The sequence below is a fragment of the Caretta caretta genome, chromosome 8, assembly GCF_965140235.1.
Source record: "Caretta caretta isolate rCarCar2 chromosome 8, rCarCar1.hap1, whole genome shotgun sequence".
Classification (NCBI taxonomy): domain Eukaryota; kingdom Metazoa; phylum Chordata; order Testudines; family Cheloniidae; genus Caretta; species Caretta caretta.
Window position 1 is genome coordinate 65,164,459 of NC_134213.1, and position 12,856 is coordinate 65,177,314.

The following is a 12,856-nucleotide window of genomic DNA, read 5'->3' on the forward strand; positions in this document are numbered from 1 at the left end:
TCTAACATTCCAAACCTATCAAAAACTTTAAGTGGTTCTTTTTTTTTTTTTAAACAGCCCACTAGAGAAACACTACTTTGCTTTCTACAAAACAGGAACTTCACCAAAATTACACAGGATGTTGTCAAACTAAAGTATCAGTAGTGTCAAAATAGGAGTGCTCGCCAATTTGGTTTGCATCTACACAAAGGTTGATGGTATAACAAATCCTACTGAAAGGCTGCCTATTGGATCAGCCCCTCTAGCAAGTTCACACAAAACTGGTGGATGTGTGTGTGGACCTCCCTCATAACTTTTAGCCAAGTGATAGGGTACTCAGCCAAGAACTTTAAGTCCCCCACCCCCTTTCTGAAGGGATTTGAAGAGGCACCTGCTACCTTTCAGGTGCATAACCTAGCCACTGGGCTATGTAATATGCTGGTTTAGGGCTTCCTCAAGCTTGCCTAATGAATTTGTTCCAGATTAAATACTTTAATAATTAAATATTTGGCCAGTGAAAGTTAGAATGACTGCATAGCTTAGTGGTTAGGACACTCCTTTGAAATGTGGCCAACCCCTGTTCAAATCCCTTCGACAGTTCAGGAGAGGGGACGTGAACTAGGAGTCTCTCACATCCTGTGAGCTCACACTAGGCAAACAATTATAAAGGAGGTCCTTCTTCCCCAACTTCATAGCTATTTTGTGTGAGCTATTATAGACTGCTTCTGATCAGGTCCCTGCGATACTTTCCCAGGTATCTGGTTGGCTGGTGGGTCTCCTCCACATGCTTAGGGTCTAACTGACTATCATCTTCTTTCAGCTCAGACTGGAAGCAATCTTGAGGTTTGTTTTGCCTTCCTCTGCAGTGCGGGGCATGGATTCCTTGCTGGTTTGAATTACAGTAAACAGTGGATTCTCTGTAATTTGCAATTTTTAAATCAAGATTTAAAGATTTCAATAACTCAGCTTACTACAGAAGTGAATGGATGAGGTTCTGTGGCCTGCAATGTGCAGGAGGTCAGACTAGGTGACCATGAATGCCCTTTCTGGACATAAAAATCTATGTGACTCAGGCAGCAGCCTTTGTTGGTTTGTGATTTGCTGTGAGGCTTAGGCAGGAGATAAGTGCCTGGACACCTACAGTGAGGTAGCAATGCACATGCCTAGAGACAAAAACTTAGGTGCCCTGTGAGTATAATCACCTACAGGGTTAGATGGCAGCTGAGTGGGAGCTTTGTGGATCACAGTGGTTCCTAAAAATGGGACTCAGGCACCTAAGCACCTTTGTGGATTGCACCCTCATGAACTTGAATTTTAGATTAAGAAGTGATTTTTAAGGATGATATGCTAGTCCCTAATTCTTCTTCTGGAAGGGAGGGAGACAGAAAATTCCCACATATAACTCTCTCTTCTTTCCCTGTCAGGTGCTGCTGCTGCTTCATCTACTGGGGGAGAACACTGGGTACGTCTACACTGCAGTTAGACACCTGCGGCTGGCCCAGCTGACTCGGGCTTGTAGGACTTAAGCTAAACATCTACACAATTAAACAGTCCCTAAGCCCGAGTTAGCTGGCATGTTTTTAATTGAATTGTAGACATACCCACTGAGAACCTCAAACTCTTTATGTTGGATCATATTAAAGAAGTTCTGTATTAAAATCACAAATGAGTTTGATTCCCCATAGTTTAAATTCCAGGGTATTACTAATTAAGAAGTCTCTTGGTTTTTGGTACTGTTTCTCTCCCTCTATGTGTGAAACTTGCAAGCTGCTAATTGTGTTAGTACATTCTAAGACAGAGTCTGTTCTCAAAGCAATTCACAGAGAGAGAGACTCAAAGCAATACTCTAACAACAGAAACAACACCCAGAGACTCCCCACCCTTTTGTTGTATTAACAATTGTGATTAAAATAGAGATAGAGGATGTATGTGGATGGATGCTTGGTGTGGATAATAACTGAATGATCAGGGAGGTGCCAGCCTAAGAATCCAGTGTCCATCGGCTGAAGAAGGCGTCAAGTGGAAATAACCAGAGGACCCCCCCGGAGGGCAGACTGGAATCCACCCAACAGCCTCAAGAATGGGAGAACCAAAGAACAAGATAACATCTTGGAGCCGTCAGGAATGTGCTATCTGCTGATTGATTCAGCAACAGCATGATGAAGCAATTCCCATAGACTGGCATAGGAAGAAATTCCTATAAAAATAGACTCTAAAAAGTGAGAACTTTGGGGGTCTGATTCTGCAAACCAACTTCCAGGAGCATCAGATGAGCATCTGACAAGGCCCTGCTCCCTCCTCATGTCCAGGCCACCTGGCCAGTGGCTTGGCATGAGCAACTCTAAGGCTGGTAACTATGAGAACAACCTTGCAGAACCTGTGTGTGTTTGTATGAATGAATGTGTGAATAGATATGAGATTGAATGGAATGTTATAACTAGAACTAACTGCTTCCTATGATTCTTTCTGTATTCACAATAAATGTGGTATTTTGCCTTTTTCCCTTTAATAAGATCCTGCTGGTTTTTATTTTATTGGTACAACATTTTGGTACAACATTTAGACTAGCACCATCTCCTCATATTGCTTCCACTCCAGTGTTTTGTGCCTCTTGAGTCCTCATTTCAGCATTCAGAGAGGATCAGGATCTCGAGGGAGAGCTTCTCCATCTCTCCAGAAAGAGAAGAGCCTACTCTCTCTTCTGTACTTTTTAGGGAAGCTGTTCTTATTTTTAATTCCTAAACAAAGGTTTAACTTCAGTTCTCTCCCACTAGGAGAGAACAGCTAGAAACAGGAAACATGCCATTAGAAAGCCAGGAATATTCTGTTTGCTGGTTGGTAGGAGGCTTTCATTTTTCTCTAATGGATTATGGTTAGTCCTCAAGGGAACTATGACCAGCTAACATTTGTAAACACCACTGTCTAACCTAGGTGCTTAGTTGTGTTTAAAAACATGTTAAATATCATGTGCTAGCTGACATGTTTGCTAAACATACCTCCTTTTCCTACACTAAACAGGGACAAAGTCAGGTAGATGGCTGATCTAATAAAAGGTTCTCTCTAGGGACCCATTGTTTGCTTTTCAGAAATCCTGGGCTCTTATTGCTCTGATTTACTTCAATAAGAGCTCAAACTGCTGAGCCCCTTTCAATCCTGTCAGGGGAGCTGCTGTATATTTTGTAGTGCCTAGGAGGTCTTGGCACGAGTTAGGATACTTCTGTGGTAGACAATGTACCACCACATAAAAAATAAGTTCCAGCCTGAGAGAGTTTACAATCTCTGGTCGCAAACTCCACTGCATAAAGGAAGAAGGTAGCTGGTTGAGAATACATTTGCTTGTGCATGGATGAACTCTCCACTTCTTTTTAGGAGCTGGTCCTGGACCAGTTCATTTTTAAGCGCACTGCAATTCCAAGGACGAGCTAGGCTGTTACGAATTGCTAAAGCCCTGCAGCAGAGTTTGCTAACACAACCGGAACTGGAATTGCCGCAGCACCCAACATCTGATCTGGGTTCAAAAACATGGCTGCAGGTTTGCCTTAGGTTCTTCACAGCGTAACAGCCAGTCTCTTGCCCCTTCCAAAGCAGCGCAGCACCCAGGCACGTTGTTTCTGACAGACAGCGGCCTGGCCACAGCACCAGGCGCTCCCCAGTCCAGAACCCCCCCTCCCATCCTAGCCTGGAGGCACGCGCTGGGCGCTGCAGGGCTCTGCGAGCCAGACCAAACTCCTGCCGCAACAGCAGTTGCGGGGATAGAGCAGCTCCGATGCGCGCGGCCCAGCTACCTCCCCAGGGCGAGCTTGGCCTCCTGGCGGCACACCCCGCTGTCCGAGCACACGACGCGCCCGGGCCGCTCAGCGCAAGGAGGACGGGGTGGGGGCCCGCGCTGAGGAGGAGCCCGGAGCCGGCCCCGCCTCTCTCCCCTCGGGGATGCCGGGATGTTTACAGTCCTGGCAGCAGCAGCAGCAGGAGCCTGGGCTGCTACCGTCGCGGCCGCTCGGTTCGCGCACGGGGAGCCCCGCAGCGAGCGTCCCTCCGGCGCGGCCCGGCCTGACCCTGACTCGGCAGGATCTCTCCGCGGAGGCAGCGAGGCCGGCTCCGGAGCCCCGGCGCGCGGAGGAGGCGGGAGACCGAAAACTGTCTGGTGAGGCATGGGGGAAGGAAGGGGCCGCGGGGCCGGGAGCTTGGGGTGCGGAGCCCAGACCGCCCCTGTCGGCGGCTGCGGCCGCAACCAAGAATCTCCCTTCCTTGCAGGCAGCTACCTCACACAGGGCAGCCGCGGCGCGAGGACGATTCCACCTCCCGCCGGGCCCCATTGGCCACCATCACTAGTGGTCCGGCCCCCATTGGCTGCAGCTGCTGCCGCTCCGCCCGAGGCGGGGGGTGGGGAGAGCGTGTGCGTGCGTGTGTCCTAAGCCTGACTCCTGTGCAGAGTGAAACTCTGAGGGGGCGGCGGCGGCGGCGGCACCGGTACCGGCACGTGCTTAGTGCCGGGGGGTCGCTGAGACCTGGTCTCCTTCTCGGTCTGGGCCGTGGGGCTCTGGAGCCCCTGTCCCATGCTCGGCAACACCTGCCCCGTGCCCTTAGCAGCAGCAGCGTGGAGGCGACAGCCCCGGCCGGTGCTCGTTCTGGTGGGGGCTGTTTGTATGTAGGCTCGCTGCGCTTCGGACTGGGCGTCATTTTAAGGGGTCTCTTTTCCTGGAGCTACAGGTTCTAAAAGGCGGATTTGCTCGGTCTTTGGCTGAGAGGGTTGCAGAAAACAGTCCGTAGCGAACAGGGGCGGCTCAGGCCTCCAAAAGCTTTAACGTCAAGGAATTTCATTGCTTAAGTTGGGGCTAAAACTATCTTTCGAGGCTAGCTTATTCATGGTAGGACTTGTTTGAATACCTTTCTCTTTTGCTGCGGATGGTGGGGGAGTTCTGTCCCTCAGCCGGAGAAAATGTGGTATAGGTTTTTTTGTTGTTGTTGTTTTTTTTTTTTAAAGGTAATCCTGTTGATGGGGTCTGTTCCACCTCATTTTACATCTTGTGATTTAGTCATTCTTTGGCTCTGAACATGCAAACGCTTTTTACACATGCATATCTTTACAGGGCTTTTGTAGGTTATTCTCATCCTCCTTTCTCTCTTAATCTCACCTTTTCATGTCATTCTTAAAGTTAAAATTAAAACGGAAACTTCTTTCCTTTCAAAAATGATATATTTTCGTTTTTCTTTGTTGTGATACTTTTTATGGCATATCTGGTGTTTTTTTTAATATTGAATGGATGTTCCAGTCTTGCAGGTGGGCTGGAGCTCAAATAGTGCTAGGAAATTTTTTGGTCAATATAGGCTCAATTCTGTAAGTAACATTACCCACATGAGTAGTCCCACTGAAAAGTTAGTTGTGTAGGGTCATCCTCATGGTGATATGAGGTACCTATTGTTTTAGTATTAATGTTGAAACTTATAGTATGTTGTATCTAACTATGGATTTTGCCAGTACCTCTAGCTTGTGTTGAAGTTTTCCGCATTTATACTTGTCAATGCTACTTCATAAAGCATAGTAGAATAATCTCTTATATTTTGACCATATCTACTATCCTGTTTAACCAAAGTAATTTTGAATATGTGAGATATGAGTCGCTGTTTTGTTTTGTTGCAATAAATGTAATTTTCATCAAGTTTAATTATATGGGAGGAATTCAAATTGTAGAACTAAATTTTAAAAGAAAAACAAGGGCCCAGGACTATAATACTGGTCTTAGGTTCTAAAATTCTTAAAATGCTGAATCTCTGATCATTTACATTTGCAGGGGTGGTGTAGTTGTGTTGGTCCCTGGAACACAAAAAGCGCCTGAGGTAATATCTTTTATTGGATCAACTTCTGTTAGTGAAAGAGACAAGCTTTGGCGCTCCATAGAGCTCTTCTTCAGAAGTGAAAGAGACAAGCTTTGGAGCTCCACAGAGTTGCAGTAGAAACTTTTTTTTACTTCAAATTTATTTGTGGTGCTTTGGAGAAAGGAAAAAAAAAACATTCAAATTAGTGCCCATTAATCAGTTTCTTAAATCAGTCCAACACTTATTTCCTCTGCATAGACTGAAAGTCTTTTCACTTCTCATGCCAGTTGAGTGCTGAGTTCACTTCTTTATATAAGAAATGTATTTGAATAGGGTTTGCAATAAATAATTACTTATTTGATAAGCTCCGAGATGTAGAATTTACAGTGAATGGCACATTAACCCATACATTCACAAGCTTTGTTGACTCAGTGTCAACTGGCCTTGTGCAACTAACACTAGATAGTGTTCACAGTATAGAAGGGTATATAACACTTAGGACAATGCATAGGAGTAAAATAACTATTGTGATTCCGAGATCTGTAAATCAAGACAAATAACTCCATTCAAATATTGATTTTTCTTGAGACTACCTAGAATGCAATTCAATATTATTGCAGTGTAAGAAGTTCTGAAGTATCCATATTTGAAATATTGTACTCACTTCTGCTGCATTAGAAATGGAAAAAGAGTAGAAAGCAATAAGACTAGAATATAGATGAAGAAATTCAATAGTTTCTTCACCTCCTTGATATGTTATCCTTAAAAAAGGAAGAATCTCAGTTTTGACTTGCAAAGCATTTAAAAAAATGCTTGTTTTTTTCTTTGATATATAAAAGAGGCCTGATTTTTCCCCCCCTTTTTTTATGTATTTAGTTTTTACATTCCCAATATGTCTAAAATAAAAGTTTAGGTTTTCACTGGTTTGCCTGAAGGATCTTTTGTTGGCGCTTGGAGTACGTTTTTTACGAGATCTTACAACTTAGCTGAAGGGGTAGAGGTGTTGAATCTTTATCACAGATCTCCTTTAATCAACAATTTGGATGGTCATTGAAGCCAAATTGCCAATACAAAAATAAGCAGGTCTGACTAAAAATCCTTTCCCCCTCTCGATTGTTCAGTTTTCATTCTTATGCTTTTGTTACTTCACTAGGTTTCCCAGTCATCAAAGTGTCTTCCTAGGCCCGATGAGATCTACACAGCTAGAACCCCATTGCTACCAAAGAAATGATTTCAGGAAAGCAAAAACAGGTCCTTTTTAAAAAGTAGATCACCTTTAAGAGTGAGGCATACGTAGAAGCGTACAACAATCTGTAAGAAATTAAATGAAGGGATGATGTGTAACTACTTTGACTAAAAGAAAAGGAGTACTTGTGGCACCTTAGAGACTAACCAATTTATTTGAGCATGAGCTTTCGTGAGCTACAGCTCACTTCTCACGAAAGCTCATGCTCAAATAAATTGGTTAGTCTCTAAGGTGCCACAAGTACTCCTTTTCTTTTTGCGAATACAGACTAACACGGCTGTTCCTCTGAAACCTGTTACTTTGACTAATGTTTTCAAATACAAAAGTTAGGGAGCTCAAACTATTGTTCAGAGCACTTGGCTCAGAAAAGTGAATCTTGTGGTATTGTGTGGTGTAACTGCTGAGTTTTTCCTATATGAGGCAGTAGCTGTAGATGGGCTGTTCTGCTCTTTTCTGTATCTCTAGCTTTCTGGGGGCTTATCTGAACTAGAATTGTGTTTGTTGTACTTAACTCGATGCAGTTATTTCACTTGTAGCTAGTGAGACCGTGTGCCCACAGGTGGCATACAAACTTAGGCTGTAGCATAGACATGGCCTACGTCAACATAATTTATGTCGCTCCGGGTTGTGAATAACCACGCCTCTGTCCTGAATGACATAAGTTACACCAACATAAGGTCTTCCACTGACATACGCTCTCCTGCTAACATAGCTTCTGCCATTGCTGGAGGTGGTTTTATTATGCCGATGGGAGAGCTCTCTTCCATCGGCATAGAGCGTTTTCACTAGAGATGTTGCAGCGGTGCAGCTGCATTGATACAGCTATGCTGCTGTCTGTGTAGACTGCCCTTAGTGGAGTTCCTGTGACATCCTGCATCTATGCTCGTGCTATACTCAGGCGTGCTTTGTGAGTATGTATTCCAGAGTTTGATACTGCTTCAAGCAGCTGTGCATTATGGATGATTTTGCAGAGCTTTCAGGGATCTTGCGGTGATTCAGCCAAGTGTGGGAAGAAACTATTATAACTTCTGTAGTCCCCCTAGGGAAAATCCTGTGATTATTTGCAGTTTATCCCCAATGGTGGACCTACAGCTATTTAGAAACTGTTTCTTGAGTATGGAATTATCTAATATAGATCAATGATCTGGAAATATATGGATCAGTAATAACTTTATGGATCAGTTGCCAAAAGAAGTTGGTTGCTGTGGAAGCAGCATGTAGTCACAGGCTACGTATGTGTGCTGGGAAGTGTATACAAGTAAGTTGCTTCTGGACAGGTTGACCCTAGGCCAGTGGAAATTAGATGGCCAAAGAGGCCACTCTTGCAGTCCCTGGGGCATTGTGGGCAGCCTTTGGAGGACTGATTTGCCACTTCCGTTGTAACATGACACTGACCACATATGGGCAGCAGAATGATTCAGCTGACATGATTCCGGCTCAGTTGAGCTTAACTTTAGGGGTAAGTGTAAAGATAGTCAATATGAGTCATAACACAGCTAAGATACTGTTGAAGGACTTCTTTTGTTTGGATTACAGGATGTTTTAGAATCATGAGAAAGAGATCTGTGGTTAGACAAATTATTTCTCTAGTGAAGATAAGCTTTCTTTGATACATGTTAAATGTGAGACAACTGTGATTCCAGTATTATAATAATGATTTTGTAGTTAAAAAGTTAATCATTTTAAGTGCCATTATCTAGTACTGTTTAAACAGTACACTTTTCCATGGAGTTATGTAAGGGAAAGTAACAATATGTTTATAATTCAAAAGATAATACTACGATAACCTCTGTTGCTATGCTAAGGAACTGTATTAATTTTGTTAGACCAGCAGCTTTTGCTTCTTATTGAACGTAGGAGGCAATTCACTGACTGTTAACTTTATTTGACATTCAGGAGCTTGCACTTAAATGTGTTGACCTTATTTGTAGTTAAAAAAAAAATGATCCAAGTCTTATAATTTAATAATTTGATTTACTTTAGATCCATTGGATTAATTTATATTTGTATCCTGTTCATGGTCTAAGGTGCATACATTTGACTGTCATTGAGATGCTAGTGATAAGATCTAAATTTCTTTCCCTGAGGGATATTTGCTCTTGCATCTTTTTTGGTGTTTGGCAGATGTTTCAGTTGGACGCTTCAGAAAATTTTGATTCTTGTTAGGAAAAAAGATAAACCTGTTTTTAAGCTCAAGTAATGAGTTTTAGAACTTTATTTAGTTCCCAGTTTTTCCAAAATAGTTTATTCCTCATAAAATATCTGGCATTAATGAGGAACACGAGGGTTATTTTTCTTTTAAATACTTTGTTTTATTGGTTCCTGTACAAATGACTGCAGTGGATAGTTATAATAGAAAGTTGAAATTCATACAGAAATGAGAGGGAAAAAAAAAGTAGTAGTAGAAAAATGCATTGGATTCTGTTGTGTTCAGATTCCCAGTCTGCAGATTTTGCTGTGGGATCTGAGCATCTTCCAGATATTCACTAAAAGATCTAGCAGTTGTCACCTGTGGTTCCTTTTTCTTCTTCCTTTCATCTCCCCAGGAAGAATTTGTTCTATGTGCTTTATTTATTGATGGCAAGATTGTGAGTGTGCACCCCATTTAGAAAAAGGCACAAGGTTTGAGGTGGTAAGCTGCAGGAATGGGTGAAAGCATAGGTTAAAGTACATTGTTTTCACATAACATAGACAAGTTTTGTGGGACTTGTTTCTTTGGAGTCTCTTTTCTATATATATGCTCTGGTCAGTGTATCTGGAAAAGATCCTGGCAGTCAAGATTATGCTATAGAGTTGTAATTAGATGTTTCAATTCGTTAATGTAGTGTCACCAAATTTTAAAATTAGAGGTTGGCTTTTGTGTATCGAACAATAATATGGTATGTCTAAGGGTAGTTCCTGCCTTTTGAATTATCATTTGCCTCCTCTTAACTCATTTGTAAAATCTAGTTGATTGAGTAAAATGTATGCATCTCTTTTTGAGGGCTTGCCTTCACTACTGGCTTAATTGGTGCTGCTGCAATCGATGCAGCGGGCATCAATTTAGCGGGTCTGTTGCAGATGCGATAAGTCAATGGGAGAGCACACTCCTGTCGACTTCAGTACTACATGACTCTGAGAGGTGGAAGCTATGTCAATGGGAGAGGGTCTCCTGACAACATAGCATGGTATGGACACTGCTGTAAGTTGTCTAAGCTACGTTGAATTAAGTTACATAACTTAATTAGTGTAAAATATGTAACTTCAGATCGACCTACCCCCTTGATTTAGTCTGGGCTTGAGTAACTTATTTTATTGTACATAATTAAAACCTGAATCAAGCTTAATTTGTCCTTTGTTTCCTTCACCCAGTGGCTCTACTGAATATGGCAAGCTGGAGTGTCTGTTCCTCTTTAGATCTCTGAGGAACTGAAGAGAAGGTATAATGGAAATGAAGGAAAATGTCCCGCTCCTTAGCAAATGCACAGAATTTTTACGCCAGTGGGGCTCTCAAGAATTGCAGGGACAAGGGTTTGTGGGTTGTTTTTTTTTTTTTTTTTAAGTGAGATCCCCATGACTCTACTTATTATAAAGCTCTCTGAAGAAATGGTACAAGCTTCTGTTATGCATGTATTCAGAATAGGTGCGTGTATCTATTGGATTGGAACACCTTTTTAAAATAGTTACCATTTTTAATGCATGTAAATATTCATAAGCCAACACTCGACTAGGCAAGTCAGTACATGTATAACCATCGAGGAGTACTTCTTTGAAGAATAAACAGGACATACTTGAAGGACGTTTGTCTAAACTTGAGTGTGAGACCCAAATAAAAAGATACAATAGAAACTATGCAGGTCACAGGGAAGTAAATAAAAGAACCTGACTTGTCTTACTGATGAGCTGGAGAGGAGAAGTCATGAGTGGGCTGGCTGAATTTTCAGTTGCAGGCCACCAAATAGCTAAGGAAGAAAGATCCAGCGTTGTGACTGGAAAGTGACAGTACTTTTTGCTGGGTAACTGATCTGATCACCCTAGTCTGAACAGTGGGGAGTTGGGTGAGTATCTTGGCTGGAAATTGCTCTGTCTACTGGTGGGCAACTGTTGTAGTGTGCTGGACTGATAGTCACTGTTTGAGAAACATTTGCCTTCATCTGCATGTAGCTCCTGTGTTGGCCTAATGGCCTAAAACCACCACCAGAAAAAATGTGGTAGCGGCCATTTGAAACCTTATTCCTCAAACACAAAAATTGTGCTCGGCCAACTCAAGCTCTATGAAATTTGATGTGCCAAGTGTTCAGTTTTTGTGTATCAGCCTTATGTTGACAGACTCCTCAGGACTAGAAGTTCGTTCAAGATTTATAAGGGAGCAAATAATGAAACATTTTCATTTTTGAAAATGTCACTAATTTTTGGCTAATAGGAAGCAAAACTTTCAATTTGGCCTTATTAGCTACTTTGTATTTTCTGTATAGTAAAAGGGTTTCTCAGTTTGTTGGGTGAATGACAGAGTTTAGTATAATAGTTTGCCTGAGATTTCCAGTTCTTAATGAAATGAATAAACATGTGCGTGGTGTGTTCAGTTTGCAGGTGAATATGTAGCAGAACGGCCCACGGGGCTGGGGGAGAGGGCTTATAAACCCTCTAATTAAATGCGTGGGAACCAGTAGACTTGCCAAACCCTTGTGTACCATCATGCACTGCAGTGCTCTCCTTTTCAGGGCCACAAGGAGGCTGAATGCCCACAAAGAGGGTGGAGGGGTGTACTCTTTAAAAAAGGACCAAGAGGTTGTCTTTCCCCTGCTGGCTCAGACAAATCCTTCCCCGCTGCCTCCTCTCCCTCCACCACCCCTCGCTTCTGAGGCTGTGGGAGTTGGAGGGGAAATGGCAGTCTCTAGTATGTTGGCTGGGTTGGAGGTCAGTGTGATACCAAGATACTTGTAGTTTGCTTTGTTGATCAGCTAACTCGTCCATTCAGGGAATGACAACAATAAATGACTTCAGTAACTAACCAACACACTTGTTAAATAGTACTGTTTCTGATCCTTGGATGAGTTGCATAACTAAACAGCAACAAAGTGCAAATGTTACAGTGGACTGTACAACTTGAAATTTGTGCTCTTAAGTTACATTGCAATTTTTTTTTATAAAAGTTTGAAATCTGAATTGTAAATAGCAAGAGACCAATTCAAATAACTCAAAGTAAAATAATGCGATATGCTTGTGGACAAAAATGGGAAAAGTGCAAATCATTAAATGTAATGTTAATTATTTGGTTGATTCTATATGGGTCCCAGAAGCCACCTTGAGTAGGCTTTTCATGCAACGTATGTGGTTTTGTTTTGAAAACTTTTTTCTAATGCTATTGGAGTAAATAATCTTATTTTTATTTATTATTTTTAACAACACAGATGTTCTAAATATGTCCTAAAACAGATACAGATGTGAGCCTTGCCCAAAGCAACTTGCAAACTGATTTCAGAGATCACTCAACAAGAGGGTAATAAAATGTTAGCAAGAAGAAGGGGGGAGGGAGGACAGGGATAATATCAACCTTGGTTACTTAGAGAAAACTAAGCATGATAGAAAAATGTCTTTAAATGAGATAACGTTATCAGATCAATAAGTAGAGAAGACTTTTTCAGATATGGATTGTCTGGAGACTTAATCGGTTTAATTCAGCTATCCAGCCCAAATTTGTATACCAGCTGTTGGCCTGCTTGGGCTCTGCAAGCCCTCTTGCGTTAAAGTGATGCTGTCTTGAATGCACGTTATTTTGAAGAAGGGTTGCTACTTTCTTTTAAACAACTGCTCACTCATGCGTACTTCTGCCAC

At 42.2% G+C, this 12,856-nt stretch overlaps 1 protein-coding gene across 6 annotated transcripts in view; it reads left to right on the forward strand.

The window, feature by feature from the left end:
• Positions 1-3,891: 3,891 nt before the first annotated feature.
• NEK7 (NIMA related kinase 7) overlaps positions 3,892-12,856 on the forward strand; it is a 127,006-nt gene continuing 118,041 nt past the window's right edge. For 2 of the 6 annotated variants that reach the window (XM_048860436.2, XM_048860440.2), the window contains exon 1: positions 3,892-4,123. Coding sequence is in view for 1 of the 6 variants with exons in the window: in XM_075131556.1 (XP_074987657.1) it covers positions 4,536-4,610 (75 nt within the window). In the remaining 5 variants the exon portion in view is untranslated. Of the gene's footprint in view, positions 4,124-4,393; positions 4,611-4,696; positions 4,848-12,856 lie in introns of those variants that run through there. The other 4 variants (XM_048860431.2, XM_075131556.1, XM_048860432.2 and 1 more) reach the window with 4 other exon arrangements.